General features: G+C 41.6%; 1 protein-coding gene across 1 annotated transcript in view; it reads left to right on the top strand.

Moving 5' to 3' along the window:
- The window catches only part of THADA (THADA armadillo repeat containing), a 307,383-nt gene that overhangs the window by 263,413 nt on the left and 28,633 nt on the right, over positions 1 to 15,337 (top strand). The window contains exons 35-36 of the mRNA XM_074949353.1: positions 1,543 to 1,687; positions 7,628 to 7,759. Of these exons, the coding sequence (XP_074805454.1) occupies positions 1,543 to 1,687; positions 7,628 to 7,759 (277 nt within the window). The remainder of the gene's footprint in view (positions 1 to 1,542; positions 1,688 to 7,627; positions 7,760 to 15,337) is intronic.

Raw genomic sequence — 15,337 nt, 5'->3', positions numbered from 1 at the left:
GTATTGTTTCATGGTCTCTGTGTATATAATGTCTTCTGCAGTTTCCACAGTATGCATCCGATGAAGTGAGCTGTAGCTCACGAAAGCTTATGCTCAAATAAATTGGTTAGTCTCTAAGGTGCCACAAGTACTCCTTTTCTTCTTATGTTACTGTGTCTCTCCCTCTGAACACTGCCACATTATGAACTGGAAGCCATATCAGCATCATTTTAATATTTCAGTCTCTCAGTAAGTTAAATTTGAGTACATAAAACACATCTTTTAAGTGCATCTGACTTCTGATTTCTCCTTTTATGCTCAATTTTATTGTCTTCATTAATAGTCGCTGTGCCTTGGAGAGAAAAAAATAATTAACTTGCATATTGAATCCAGTAATCACCCACGTAGCTCTAAGTGTGTTGTATTTCTGCGAAATGAATATTGAGACTCAAAGTTAGGAAAAAAAGGAAATGCAAAGCTTTGACTGTTGCCCTTCCCATCCCCAGCATATGCAATATCACCTGCTGTATGCCCTGAGACCTTGAGTCACATTGTAGGAACAGCAGGTGAAGCTATGTACAGAGATGCAGACTTAATTGCCTTTTAATATTAGTGTTTAAAATACTAAGGAGAGGTAATAAGTCCTCATAATGTTATCTGCCATTATAAATATTATAAATTTGTAAGCTGTAGACTATATAAATACAGATTATTAGCCCAGAAGATTTACTTCCATTTTGAATTGGTAATTTGCAAATCCATTAATATACCCATTAATATATACAGAACAATGTTACTGGAGATATTAATGTCTGTCAGATGTCCATGCGTGTGCATATATATGTGCAGATAAATAGATAGATATAGATTTTGGGTTATTTTTAAAACGTATTGAAATACCACCATTTTTTCATTGTAAAAATGTTCCATGTACAGTAATTGCTTTTCTAAATGGAAATTTTTTTAAAAATATACCAGAATACCCAGCAGTAGAAGTTGAGACTATGTGCTAATGGCCTGCAGTGTCTCACTTTAAAAAAAAAAAAGTAGAAGAATTGAAACAATTACTTCTTATTTTTTGCATCCTCTTAGCTTAAAAAATGACAGAATGTACATTTTTCAGATTTTGAAGTATAAAATAACTGTGTAAACCTCAATTTCACAGGAGATAAGTTGTTTGCCAAATTTAAATCTGGAATATATTGTTACAATGAAATTCATGATGAACCTTGAAAAAAGAAGTTTATAGTGGAACTGTTGGCACAACCCAACCTATAGCAATGCTAACAAGAGTTGCTGTGATAATCAGTGTAAATCATGGAGTCTTAAGGCGGTTACCTATATATGGAGTATTTTATGTTCATTACTAAAGCATGACGTGTGATTTCCACCTATTTAAGTAGTTCTTTTTATTTGATTTGCATTCTGTGGCTCATTATTGGCAGAGAGGACTTTGGCCCCTGCTTTAGAAAAGAGTTAATTTAATAGTTTGTAGTTTAGTGTGATTCAGAATCCGCTCTAAATTGTACTATAGAATACTCAGATGCATTTCTGTGCTTTCAGTTTATGGAATCCGAAATGAGACAGTGGGTTCAGTTAGTAACTTCTTGTTGTGGAGATGAGCAACAAACAGATATACGATTGGCAGCTGCAGAAGTCCTCAGAAATATTACACCACTTTTCCTGACCAATCAGAAACTTATCCTTGGTGAGTAAATTTTTAGGATTAAGCACCAATATTCTCATGGAACACTTTAGAGACTGGAATAAGTGAAACTCAACAGCACATGATATTTTATATATTGAATATGTTTTAATCATATAAGTCAGTTATTATGAAAGACTTAAAACTTTAAATTGACCCTTTCAATATTGGAACAGCTGATTGCATGTTTCGGTTTACTGAATTAATGTGGAACAATAATTTACTAGCGGGCTCTTTAGTGTAGCAGAAAAAGGCATAACAAGTTCCAATGGCTGAAAGTTGAAACTGTGAAATTCAATTAACCATCGGCACACCTGACAAAGAGATGTGAATTTTCCATTACTTGAAATTTTGAAATCAAGATTGGATGTCTTTTTGAAAAATATGTTGTAGTTCAACCACAGGTTATTGTATTCAAAGCAGGAATTACTAGATGAAGTTCTATGGTCTGTGTTAATCAGGAAATTCCTTCTGACCTCAAAATCTATCGGTGGAATCCTAGCCCCACTGAAGTCAATGGTAAGATTTCCATTGACTTCATTGGATCGGGATTTCACTCTAGGAATCTGTGAGCATGGAGAAGCTTGCAAGTCAGACATTCCTTTGCTACTTTATTTATCTGGTTGTATTAACGTAACTGAAAAAGGTTTGAGCCCACAAATTCATGCATGAACATCTCTGAAGACATTTTTGCTTTTGTCCCATATTTGGTTCCTCCTATAAAATACTGTTGTTACCATGTAGAAAGAGAGAAGAGAGTGAGAATGACTCTCTAGCAAGTTGATTAGGGTGTTTACCTGGGAGAGGGGACATCCAGGTTCCAGTCCCTGCTCCAGTCCCTGAATATTTATCATGGAAAGTGGAACAGCTTCAATGGAAGAGATTGAGAGAGCTCTACCCCACAATAACCCATAGCTAAGGCGGCAAGTTTGTCACAGATTCCGTGACTTTCTGTGACTTCCACAGCGGCCGATGTGCCTGGCTCAGGGACAGCTCAGGCAGCCCCTGTGCCAGGTGCACTGGCTGCTGCTGGGGCAGTCTTGGGCCCCCACACCCCCAAAGCAGAGTTTGTGTGTGGAAGGGGGCAGGGGGTTGGGGCACGGGACGGGGTGAGGCGGGCTCTCAGTGGTGCTTATCTGGGAGGCTCCCTGGAAGCAGCGACATCCCCCTCGCTCAGCTGCTAGGCGGAGGCATGGCCAGGCAGCTCTGCGTGCAGCTTCCGCCTGCAGGCACCACCCCCTCAGCTCCCGCTGGCTGTGGTTCCCGGCCAATGGGAACTGCAAAGCCAGCGCTCTGTGCAGAGGCAGTGCGCAGAGCTGCCTGGCCACACTTCCGCCTAGCAGCTGGATCTCCCACATCTCCAGGGAGTGCTAGAATCACAATGCTATAAGGCAGAGGCTGTTTTGTGAATGGCTCTGAAGTCCTCTCATGAATATAGCCCCGTCTCCCCAAAAAAATGTGGGACAAAAATATTTGGTGAATTTACAAATCGTTTTGGTTGACCCAAAACTGCGTATTTCGGTAAATAAACTATTCATCCAAATTTTTTTGCCCAGCTCTAGTGAAGGATATATAAAATAGATAATGTTTATCCATTGCACATTAGTCTGTCATCTAAAAGCTGTCATCCCTGATCTTGTGTCTACGACAGGATGGCGGGGATATGCCGTGAAGATTGTATTGGTCTGGCTTGGCTTCAAAGTTCTTTAAATAAATAAAAGGTTGGGAGGGAGTGAAGTTAGTGCGGAAAAAAAAACGGTGCCACACTGACAGTCCTGGAAATCAATATTGTTTAGTGATACACAAAACAGGCACAGCATAAATGGTGGCATTGCCAATTTTCTCTCACAAACAAGCCAAAGTGAGATGGGTGAGAGGTGAATCTGATCTCCATGCCCAGACTTTCTTTGGCCTTTCTACTTAGATTTCCAGCAGTGCTGCCAACTGTAGTGGCAGTGAGTTTTGTGTGCTATGAACACAGGTGTCCTTAGAACTGGACTAATACCATCAACTCCTTTTACTCAAGTCACAAAGCAGCCTTCAGATGGTAGCTATTTTCACTTGCTGCTGAAATGGATTTGAATAAATGATTCTTAGTTGACACTCTATGTCCCATTGCCACTTCTGTGAGCCAGCCAGTGTTTTGACTCCTGTTTTTTAACTCTTTGTCCCTCTAGCCCCTACTTTACTGTACAACTTCTTAAAGCCCTCTTTTAGTTGTTTTTCCTGGTACAGCTCCACCTTCCTGTCCCTCAGCATTTAAGTTACTTATACTACTATTTATCTCACTATTTAACTTACCTATACAGACATAGGCGTTACCATCCTGGTGCAGAACGCGGGTCCAGCTACTCTGGTATGCTGCCTCCATCAGTGACCAGTAGCTTGTGGTTCAGATGAAAGTGAGAAATTTCCATAATGTGTCCAGCCATCTGTGAAGTTATGTACATAGGAGGTGGGGGAAAGAAATTCCACCCTGACCTTCTCAAACAATCAGCTTGGACCCCCAACATGAAGCGTGTGGGCATCCTAGCTAGTTGTAGTATGTCCTCTCTTACCTTGGCCTAACTGGAAACTTTTAGACTCTGGCTGTTGAATTGTTTAACATAATATACAACATAATAAAATGATGTGAGAGCTGGATTGGTGGGGTTTGATCCGATAATAAACAAACTTACGCAACCCATTAAGAACATATGTAGAGTATATGTATTCCATATGTTTGATAACATATACAGAGCCTTTGAATGCTTAGCTTTGATGTAATGCCAATTTTGCATTGACTCATAGACTTTCAAGGTAAATTAATTTTGAAAGAAAGTGGGAAGAGAAATTAGCATATTTTTGCTTAATATATAAAATGGACATATCTTGTCTTCTGAGATGTCAGAAGAGCTAAAAATGAGACAATAAACTGTTTGTTTGGAAACGTGTCTGTTAAATGGTATTGATACCATTTAGCTAGGCTAAATCTATGCTAATCCTTTGGTACCAGGCATTTATGTATTTTGCCTGAGATTATCACATTTGGAAATCTTGACTCCTAAAACCAAAGTTAGAGCCAGTAATAAGACGGATGTTATCATTAATATAAAATGAGGGAGACTGGGGTGTTTGAATGACTGACTGGTACGGGAATATTGAAGTTTTCATCTCTGTCACTGGTATGAACTGGGCTACTGTTAGCAGTGATTAAAATTTTCCTACCGGGTGTCTGTTAAGTGGCAATGTGAAATGAGTCAGTAATTCTAGTCCTTTTCTGGCAGACATGTGTCCCACTTTGAAAACAAAATTGGCATTAATTGGCACCCTGGTTGATAGTCTTATCAACAAGGCCAAGGCCTGAAGAGTAGGCAGTCTGACCTAGCATTTCTCCCCAAGAAGAGGGCCCAAGCAGGCCTGAGTTAAGACAGGAAGAGGGACTGTTCATCCTGCATGTTTTCTAGAGAGCTGGCAGTCTGGCATCTTTCACAAACAGTAAATGTATCACACAGAAGGATGATACCAAGTAAAGGGCCTGATTCTGCTATGAGTTACACAGGTGTAAATCGGGAGCCACACTCTTGAAGATTAGGAGTACTTGTGGCACCTTAGAGACTAACAAATTTATTTGAGCATAAGCTTTTGTGAGCTATAGCTCCAATGAAGTGAGCTGCAGCTCACGAAAGCTTATGCTCAAATAAATTTGTTAGTCTCTAAGGTGCCACAAGTACTCCTTTTCTTTCTGCGGTTACAGACTAACACGGCTACTACTCTGAAACCTGACTCTGGAAGATTGTGGAGCTGTGCTTGTGCTAAACCTGTGTAAGAAGGTTGGCAATTTATACCTGATTCTACTATCAATTTGTTCAATGGCTGTTTTAAGATAGCCTTTTTTTTTTTTTTTTTAACTTCTAATACTAAACAACTTCAGCCAATCAGAGAAATAAATACAAAAAGAAAATGTTTCTTAGAGGGAAAAGGATTGTAGTACTCAGGGGAATGATCTGGACTCTCCTCTCTGCCTTTGCTTAGTGTTGCCTGAGGAGTCAAGAAAAGAAGCCTTTCCAAAGAGACCATTTTTGGTTTTGCCACGTCTCTTTTGGGGACACTGTAAGAACTTGTTTACACAGAGAAATTGGCTGGCATAGTTATAGCTGAATAATTATTCCGCTATAGCTGTTCTGGTGTAACCCCCCTTGTGTGGAAACTATTCCAGAATAAAAGTACCCTGATTCTAGAGTTTTTAAAGTGGAATAGTTAATTCTGAAATAGTGTGTCCACATGTGTGTATGCGAGGGAAGCTATACTGAAATAGCTATCGTCGAATAATTATTCTGCTACAGTATGATAGCCAGTTTCCTCGGGTACTAGGGTTGCCAACTGTCTAATGACACAAACCCAAACAACCTTGCCCTGCCCCACCCCTTCCCCCGAGGCCCTGCCCCTTCACTAAGGCCCAGTCCGCTCACTCCATCCCCCCTCCCTCCATCGCTCATTCTCCCCCACCCTCACTCACTTTCATCAGACTGGGACAGGGGGTGCGGGCTCTGGGCTGGAGCCGAGAGGTTCAGAGTGTGGGAGGGGGCAGGGGTTGGCGTGCAGGAGGGGGCTCAGGGCTGGGGGCAGGGGTTGGGGTGCAGGCTCCAGCCGGGTGGCACTTACCTTGGGCGGCTCCCAGTTGGCGGCGCAGTGGGGCTAAGGCAGACTCCTTGTCTGTCCTGGCGCTGAGCCACTCCTGTAAACAGCCAGCATGTCGCTGTGGCCCCTGTGGGAGGGACCAGGATGCTGTGTGGGCTGCCCCTGCCTGCAGGCACTGCCCCTGCAGCTCCCATTGGCTGCAGTTCCCGGCCAATGGGAGCTGCGGAGTCAGCGCTCAGGGCAGAGGCAGTGTATGGAGCTCCCCCGCTTTCCTCAGGGGCCGCAGGGACGTGCCCGCTACTTCCAGGAGCGGCGCGGGGCCAGGGCAGGCAGGGAGCCTGCGTTAACCCCACTGCGCCGCCTGACTTTTAGCAGCCTAAGATTTCCCCGTTTGGCTTCAGTAGCCTCCAGGAGATAGAACCCAATTCCAAGAGACTCCCAGCGAAACCCGGAGGGTTGGCAACCCTACTGGGTACACAAGACCGAAGAATCTCCCACTATGTGCAAGCAATAACATGGGCTTAACTTTCCACCTAAGCCTCCATCATACAAAACTCTGAGGGAGAACCTGACAGAAAAGTGCTTTCCCCTACATCAATGTGGCAGAAAATAAACCTAGGCAACCACTGCATTGCCCCCCAGTCTCCACAGTGTAATCTGTGATATGGTGTGGTCAGCAGCTAGTCACTTTTTCAAGAGAAGTCCCAGTATATTCTCTTTATCAATTATATTCACAACCTGAGCAAAAAATTCAGCTGAGGTGCTCCAGAGAGCAGTACTATCAAGCAAGCTTTCTTAATACAGCCCCTTAGGGTCACCCCAACATATTGCTGTTCCCCAGACACCTCCAGACAGAGCCTCCAGCCAAAAGAAATTACTTCAAGGACCTGCTGGATCCTCACCCGCACATTAGCAGCACTCTACTAATGCCCAGCAAGAATTCCACACTCACAGGAACTGCAGAAATTTCAGAGCATTAGTTGTTACCCAAGACTCTGAGTATCCCAGCACTGGTTTGATGCTCCCTCTCACCAGCTACCTACTCCTGGGACCAGACAGGGCCAACTATCAAGGGGAGATAAAAGAGAAGAAAAGGTGGGAAAAATAGGTTGGCTGTTCAGACTTCAGCATTATAGAGCAAACAGCATTTTGACTACAATTGCCACAAGTCCTCCTCTTTTCTCCCCTTCCCCTCCCCTTTTTGTGTGTGTGTTTCACTAAATTTTGTCATTTTTAGATGTGAACATAAATATTTCTGTAACTGTTCTGATTTATCTGTAAGAAGCAAAATTCTAAACGCTTTGCCTCTTTGTAAACGTTCAGGTCTCTCCCGTACACTCGCCATGTGGAAATGCGTAGTTCTGCTGTTGCAGAGTGAAGAGCTGATAGTAAGGGATACAGCTGCTGATGTCATAAGGGTGGCCCAGTCCCAAAGCAACATCTCTAACAAAACAGGTACAGTTTGGTAATTTTTCTGTTGACTTGGACATTACTGGGTACTTGAGAGAAGAAAATATTTCCCTTTTCAGCACAAAGGGCAGTGCTTTAACGCTTGATAATTGTAAAGTGACTCTCACATCTCTTGTAACAGTGTGACATTGCATACTGTAGAAGAAAATGGTCAATTATGGAGGTTTAACCTCCACATTTTTTATTTTTTACGTTTCTTGGTATAATGTGAATATGGTTATGAGGTTATTTAGGAAGGACTGCTACAGTACTTAGAGATGGTTCTTCCTGTAATGAGTCAGACTGGCTCTGGTATAAGTAGTAATTTTGGAAATCCTGATCCATTTATATTAAATCATAACTGGAGATAAGGTATGGAAGAGGCTACTTAGACCCCAGGGCAGTACAGCAGAAATACTCTTAACATGAGATGGCAGGGGACTGGGAAACAATGCTCTCCCAGCACTCTTAAAAAAAAAAAAAAAAAAACACACCTCCACCCTGAGTGAGAAAGTTGCTGTGCTGTAAAGTGCCAGTGTAGACAAGCAGTTAGCTACTGATTGATTGGTGGGACCTTGGGAAGAGCCCCCTTGTGACCACTTCCCAGACTGCTGTGAAGGGAACCAGCTACTGAACCCCCAGTGTTTTAAGCACACAGAGTCTGATTGGAGCCTAGCCATTGCTGCTGTGTTAGGGCCTCTCAACACATTTTTAGAGTGTGAATCTTTGGTCTGGCACCTTCTCCTGAAAGCTGTGACCATGCGGCCCCCTGCCCAGCCCCTAGACCAGTGCTGACTGCTCAGACTCCCCCTGTAGCTTCAACATACCTTCTCCCAGAAGTTTCCTCACCAATCCAAAAGCATTTGTTGGGCTGGGGTCAGAGTCATATGGGGCCATCCATCCATCCCCTTCGTCTCTTCTGCCCCACGCTTCCTAGGTGTATGTCTGAGTCTTCTTTCTGTGATTCCTTTTAAAACTCCTCCTTTGTTGCCTCTGTCCCTTCATCTTGCTGCTCCTGACTTTCCACTCTCTTCGCTTCCCCTTCGCCTGCATACAAGTAGAAATTATCTTCTCTCAGGTCCAGCAAACCTTCTTAGCATGTCTATTGTCTGGTCACTAAAGCACAATCACTAAAGTTAAGTACTCGCCACTGTCCCTAGGGCTGGCTATGTGCTAGGTCCTACCTGACCATGGTAGATATACATACGGAGGCATTCCACAATACAACAATTACTTCATAATAGCAACCAGAATTCATATATTGCACATAGATTCCCCAAATCATCACAGATCCCTTATGTTCTCTCTGCCTCAGTTTGCTCATCTGTACTATGTTTATTAGTTTACTAAAAAAGCTCAAAGACTATTATTACATTTAACTAAGCTTGAATTTTATTCCATAGGACTTGGATGGTATCTCTTACACTATTTTGACTAATCCTTTTTCTTTGGCATCATATCTTACTATGGAAATGAAAGTAATTGACCATGGAAGTTTAATTTCTGTATAGATCAGAATGAGAAATGTGTGGCAAGCATTCTGTTTTCATACATTTTGTGATTTTCAGGTCCTACAATGAAAGCTTTTAAAGCTTATTGTTAAACCTTGTAATTTTTCTTCTTCTCCAAGAACACTAGTTAACGTGAGTGATTATAAAAAGAAAAGGAGTACTCATGGCACCTTAGAGACTAACAAATTTATCTGAGCATAAGCTTTCGTGAGCTACAGCTCACTTCATCAGATGCATTCAGTGGAAAATCTTATATTTTTCTTCTTATATTAGGAGCCCTGGTCCTGTTTTCAAAAGTGATTTAGGCATTTAGGAGCCTAAAAATCCCATTGATTTTCAATGAGACTTAGGCTCCTACATACATATACTACTTTTGAAAAAAGGATTTAGGGTGCTAAATTACATAGGCCCTTCTAAAAAATGTATCCCCCTTTATAGTTCTAACCCCCCAGTCTACAACAATTTAACTAAACCAATGTTAAATCAGTCTAGTTAATCTGGTTCTAGCTCCTAACATAGATACACTTAAATGGGTCTTAAGTTTATCAATATTAGGGCTAACCCATTTAAGGGCATCTACGTTAGAGGTTTTCAAACATTTAACCAGAACTATTATAAAATGATTTATTTAAACAGGTGAAATGTTTCTAATCTCAACAAGCCCACAGCCTCACTCAAGACATTTCTTCCTTTGTAAACAACAAAGCTAAACTGAAAATGAAACAGTAATCGATGCAGCTTTCATTCCAGCATTGAATTACCTGAATATCTCAGGATATTCAGGAAAATGACCATGAATATAGGAAGGAAGGTCCCTGTTCCTTGATTTAAATGATCTTTCTCTTAAGGAGTAAACTCTGGGATAAGCAATAGGGCTGTGAATGGGTCTCGACAGTACACAGCCATGGGTCACCAACTTAATTAGGTTTAAAAGAAACTACTATACATTTACACTGAAAACAATACTACTTGTGCCCTCCCTCACACTAACAGCTATAAAACAATCCCACAGAAGTTTACACCTCAGTGCATGAGGAAGCAATAACAAAGTCAGTGTACAGCCAATAACTTTAGTCATTGACTGGGTTTGTAATGTGGAGGTCATTAGTAAGACTTAACTACCTGACAAGCTTCCATTCTAGGCAAACAAAACAATAATCAATCTTGCTCCTAATTAGACAGTTTGGTTTCCATGTGTCACGACTTTCTCAGAAAAATGGCAGCAGCCATCCGCATCTGACTCAATTTTTGCAACAAAATTAAATCCAGCTTTTCAAAATAAATTAAAATATATATAAAATGAGCTTCAGTCTACTGACAGTATTGGAAAGTAACACTAGTCTATAAACAAGAAATGTGTTTTTTGGTTTAGCACCGTCTCTCTCAGAAAAGATGCTCTTCTGGGCACTTTTCCTTCCAATCCACAAGAGGGACAAAAGTTTTATTTACACACCATTGTCATGTTGGTAACTGCTTTATATTATTCTTATTAATTTGTCTCTCTTTTTCTGTCACTGCCATCTAAAACTAACTCTGACATGCAGCTGCATGGATTAGCCAGCAGATGGAGCTGAGCACTGCAATTATCAAAAACCATGGAGTATTGCAGTGATTTTCAACCTGTGATCCACGAACCCATCAGGGTCCGCAGACTATGTCTAAGGGATCTGTGAAAGGTGACTACGAAAATAAAGTTTCAGATCCCAGAAAAGGCATTCTGTTTTTCTGATCAATCAAAAGTATGTGAATATCCCACCTACAGGTAAAACCCAGAAGTGTTGTCATTACCATAGAAGCCCACATCTAAGCACCCTTTCTCATGTTGAGTCAAATGCCATGCCGAGCACGTGCAACATTCATAGTTGAATTCTGTTTAGGCAGTTTTCAGTCTAAAACTTATATGGTAGTGGTCCGCGGACCACAGGCTGAATTTCCAAAGGGGTCCGTAACTCCATTTGAAATTTTTTAGAGGTCCGCAAATGAAAGAAAGTTGAAAAACACTAGTGTATAGTACTAAATTATAATGCATTTGTTCTTCAAGGAGGTCATGTAACATGTCAAAGAACCGTGTACGGTTGTAGTTGTTATTGGGCATAAAACCATACTAAAATGTACAGAGGGATCATTTATCTCTGATCTCATTATTCTACAAACTTACTGCACAACCCAAAAGAGATACATATGGTCTCACACCAGCTCACACTTGCCACACGTGTGGGTTAATACAGACATCACTAATGTGGCAGAAAGTGTAGGAAAGTGCACCATAACTGTTGTATGCACATCCCAAACAACCAAACTCATAATTTGCTACTAATATGTAGACTCAAATTTCAAATATCTCATCTGGTAGAAGCAGAGTCAAAGTTAAGACTAGATCTATCTTGATACATACAACCTGGATGGAGCTACTATAAGGTGGGTGCATAACGGTTGGAAAACTGTTCCCAGAGAATAAGTTATCAGCGGTTCACCGTCAAGCTGGAAGGGCATATTGAGTGGGGTCCTGCAAGGATCAGTTGTGGGTCCAGTTCTGTTCAATATCTTCATCAGTGATTTGGATAATGACGGAGAGAGTACACGTATAAAGTTTGCGGACGATACCAAGCTGGGAGGGGTTGCAAGTGCTTTGTGGAGAGGATTAAAAATCAAAATGATCTGGATAAACTGGAGAAATGGTCTAAAGTAAATAGGATGAAATTCAATAAGGACAAATGCAAAGTACTCCACTTAGGAAGGAACACATACAAAATGGGAAATGACTGTCTAGTAAGGAGTGCTGCAAAAAGGGATCTGGGGGGTCAGAGTGGATCACAAGCTAAATATGAGTCAACAATGTAACACTGTTGCAAAAAAAGCAAACATCATTCTGGGATGTATTTGCAGGAGTGTTGTAAGCAAGACACAAGAAGTAATTCTTCCACTCTACTCTGTGCTAATAAGGCCTCAACTGGAGTATTGTGTCCAGTTCTGGGTGCCACATTTCAGGAAAGATGTGAACAACTGGAGAAAGTCCAGAGAAGAGCAACAAAAATGATTAAAGGTCTAGAAAACATGACCTATGAGGGAAGACTGAAAAATTTGAGTTTGTTTAGTCTGGGAAAGAGAAGATGGAGAGGGGACAATGTAAGAGTTTTCAAGTACATAAAAAGTTATTACAAGGAGGAGGGAGAAAAAATATTCTTCTTAATCTCTGAGGATAGGAGAAGAAGCAATGGTCTTAAATTGCAACACAGCTGGTTTAGGTTGGACATTAGGAAAAAAATCCTAACTGTCAGGGTGGTAAACAATGGAATAAATTGCCTAGGGAAGTTGTGGAATCTCTGTCACTGGAGATCTTTTAAGAGGAGGTTAGACAAACACCAGTCAGCGATGGTCTAGATAATACTTAGTCCTACCATGAATGCAGGGGCCTGGACTAGATGACCTCTTGAGGTCCTCTTAAATCCTACAATTCTATGATTCTATACAGAGACACACATTCCCCACTACTGTGCTCTTTGGTAGGGAAAACAGGACCAGTTTGAACCTTATATGAACCTTCAGGAACAGCTATCCTGCATGAACAGCCTCCTTGGATATATTACATTAATCAAACACTGAAAGACAGGTGGATTAGGACAATCCTAATCTGAATTTACATTCCAATTTTTTACCAATAAGAAAGTATCAACAAATAACATGAATGTGCCAGAAGTCCTCATTTGAACACAGGGCAATTCAAAGCCACCTCTCCTGATTTCAGTGCTGCCCCCTGCTATGTCTCTCTGTCATCTAGGAAAAGCGGTCACTCAGTGCAAATGACTAATATCCCAACCTTTGAAGTACAAACACAGACTCTTCAGCTATTGGGATGTTAGTTTCACTGTCACTACTAAAGTGCAGAGTATGGGAGACTATATGGTGAGAGAGACAATACAATGTTCTCTTACCATTTTACACACACACGTATACAAAGTATTGTTTTTGCTCTCTCTCATAGTGAGAACATAGAATAATAGACTCCCCAAGGGCTGAAGATTAACCACTGTGGCTAATGTTTGTGCATCACTTTGAAAATGTAATGCACTATGTATGTGTTGCTTATCATTTCCAGGAGCCAGTATGTAAGAGTTGAGGGAAATCTGGGGGCACCTCTTATTAACAGAGGACTGGTGGCAGTAGTTGTTAAAGGCAGGGGATGAGCCAAGGAGGAATTCTCCATCCCATTCCCCCAAATTGTAAAGGAAGTTTTGTTTTAACTTAGAGGGCAGAGCTCTAAGACTTCATCTAAAGTTTATATGAGGAAAGACACAGGATTCACAGTTCAGCGTGTGAATGTCTTGTATGCATCACTGCATTCTTGCTGTCTCTTGCTTAAACCTGTCAAACCAATTGCAATACTGCAGCATTTGTAGTGTCTCAGTAATGATTAGGGTTTGGCTACATTGTTTTACTTTTCACCTAGGGCAAAATAATTATTTCAAATTAGTTAAATTTACTGACAGTGTTAGACTTTTTGTTGTTTTTTCATTGAATTCACATTGTATCAGGCTATTCTGAAGCCGTCAGTCCATCTCTATTTTTCCCCCTCTCATGCCCTCATCAGAAAACTCACATTCAGAGAGGGTAAGAGGGAAATGAGACTGGTTGCTTCACTGTGGAGCTGTCCTGGAGGAATGAAGCACCCCCAGCCTTGCTGATGGAGTTCCACTGAAGGTCTACTCACTTGCCTGACAGTGCCCACTGAGGAATAGAAATCATCATACTAGAGAGCAGATTTGGATGCTGTTATCCCAGGATGTATCACTGAAGATCATTAGGGCGCTCAATACAGTATCAGTAGTGTGACCAGTTTCAGAGTAGCAGCCATGTTAGTCTGTATCACCAAAGAAAAGGAGTGCTTGTGGCACCTTAGAGACTAACAAATTTATTTGAGCCTAAGCTTTCGTGAGCTACAGCTCACTTCATCGGATGCATGCATACATCCGATGAAGTGAGCTGTAGCTCACGAAAGCTTAGGCTCAAATAAATTTGTTAGTCTCTAAGGTGCCACAAGTACTCCTTTTCTTTTTTTAGTACTATAACCATAATTTCCCAAAGGAAAAACAGGACACCACTGGGGCCAGCCCAAAGCCCTTCTCCCTCCTCCACATGTGGAGCCGACCCAAGCCGCCTGCTGCCCACCTACACTGGGCCAGCCGGAGGCCCCCTGCCGCCTGCCCACATGGGGCCAGCCTGGCCGAAGCCACTCTCCAGAGCCCTCCCTCCCGCACAGGGCTGGCGTTGCTGCTCCCCACTCCCTGCATATTCCTCCATGCCCCACTAGGGGTCGCACCCCACTTTAGCTTGATGATCAGTTGGCAAGAGCCAATGGGAGAATGCCCAGTTTTGCCAAAGAAGGTGGGACAGCCAGGATGGGGCTTAAAAAAGGGACTGTTCTGGCCAAAACGGGATGTATGGTCACCCTAAATATCAGTAACACTATCAGCCTTGTTTAGTAATGTGATTAGTCCTGGCTTGTAATATCTCAGTCCTATTTTACTGCATCAGACTAAAAGTTTGCCTACAGGTTATCAGCCTTTGAGTAACCCTTACTTGGTATATAGTGATTAGAAAATGTAAACTGTGTGCGGGATATAGTAAAAAAAAAAAAAAAAAAAGTGTGCTACTGAAAAAAAAAAAATGAGTGAAAATCATTTTCAGCAGATTTACAGAAAATGTATGTGTGGGAAATCTCAATTCCTTGACAGAATCAAACTGTTTTTATGAAACTTTTCTACCTGTGAATCACCTTCCCTGTCTGCCCCCACTCTCCCCTGTCCCCCAAAAAAGTTCCACAATGTGCTGTTCTCTTAAAAATACAATGATTTTGTTTTTCATAGGTGATGAAGCTGGAATGGAAATTAAAAAATAAAACTACAGCTTGATCTAAAAGCAAGCAAGAAGAAAACGAGATTTTTTTAGGGCCACTGCAGTATTGCTGATTTCATTGTTTGGATCATAGAATCGTAGGACTGGAAGGAACCTAAAGAGGTCATCCTTCACATGACCTGAACTCATGGCAGGACTAAGTATAGACCATCCCTGACAG

Source organism: Natator depressus, chromosome 3 (genome assembly GCF_965152275.1).
Source record: "Natator depressus isolate rNatDep1 chromosome 3, rNatDep2.hap1, whole genome shotgun sequence".
NCBI lineage: Eukaryota > Metazoa > Chordata > Testudines > Cheloniidae > Natator > Natator depressus.
This window is presented reverse-complemented; position numbering and strand designations above follow the sequence as displayed.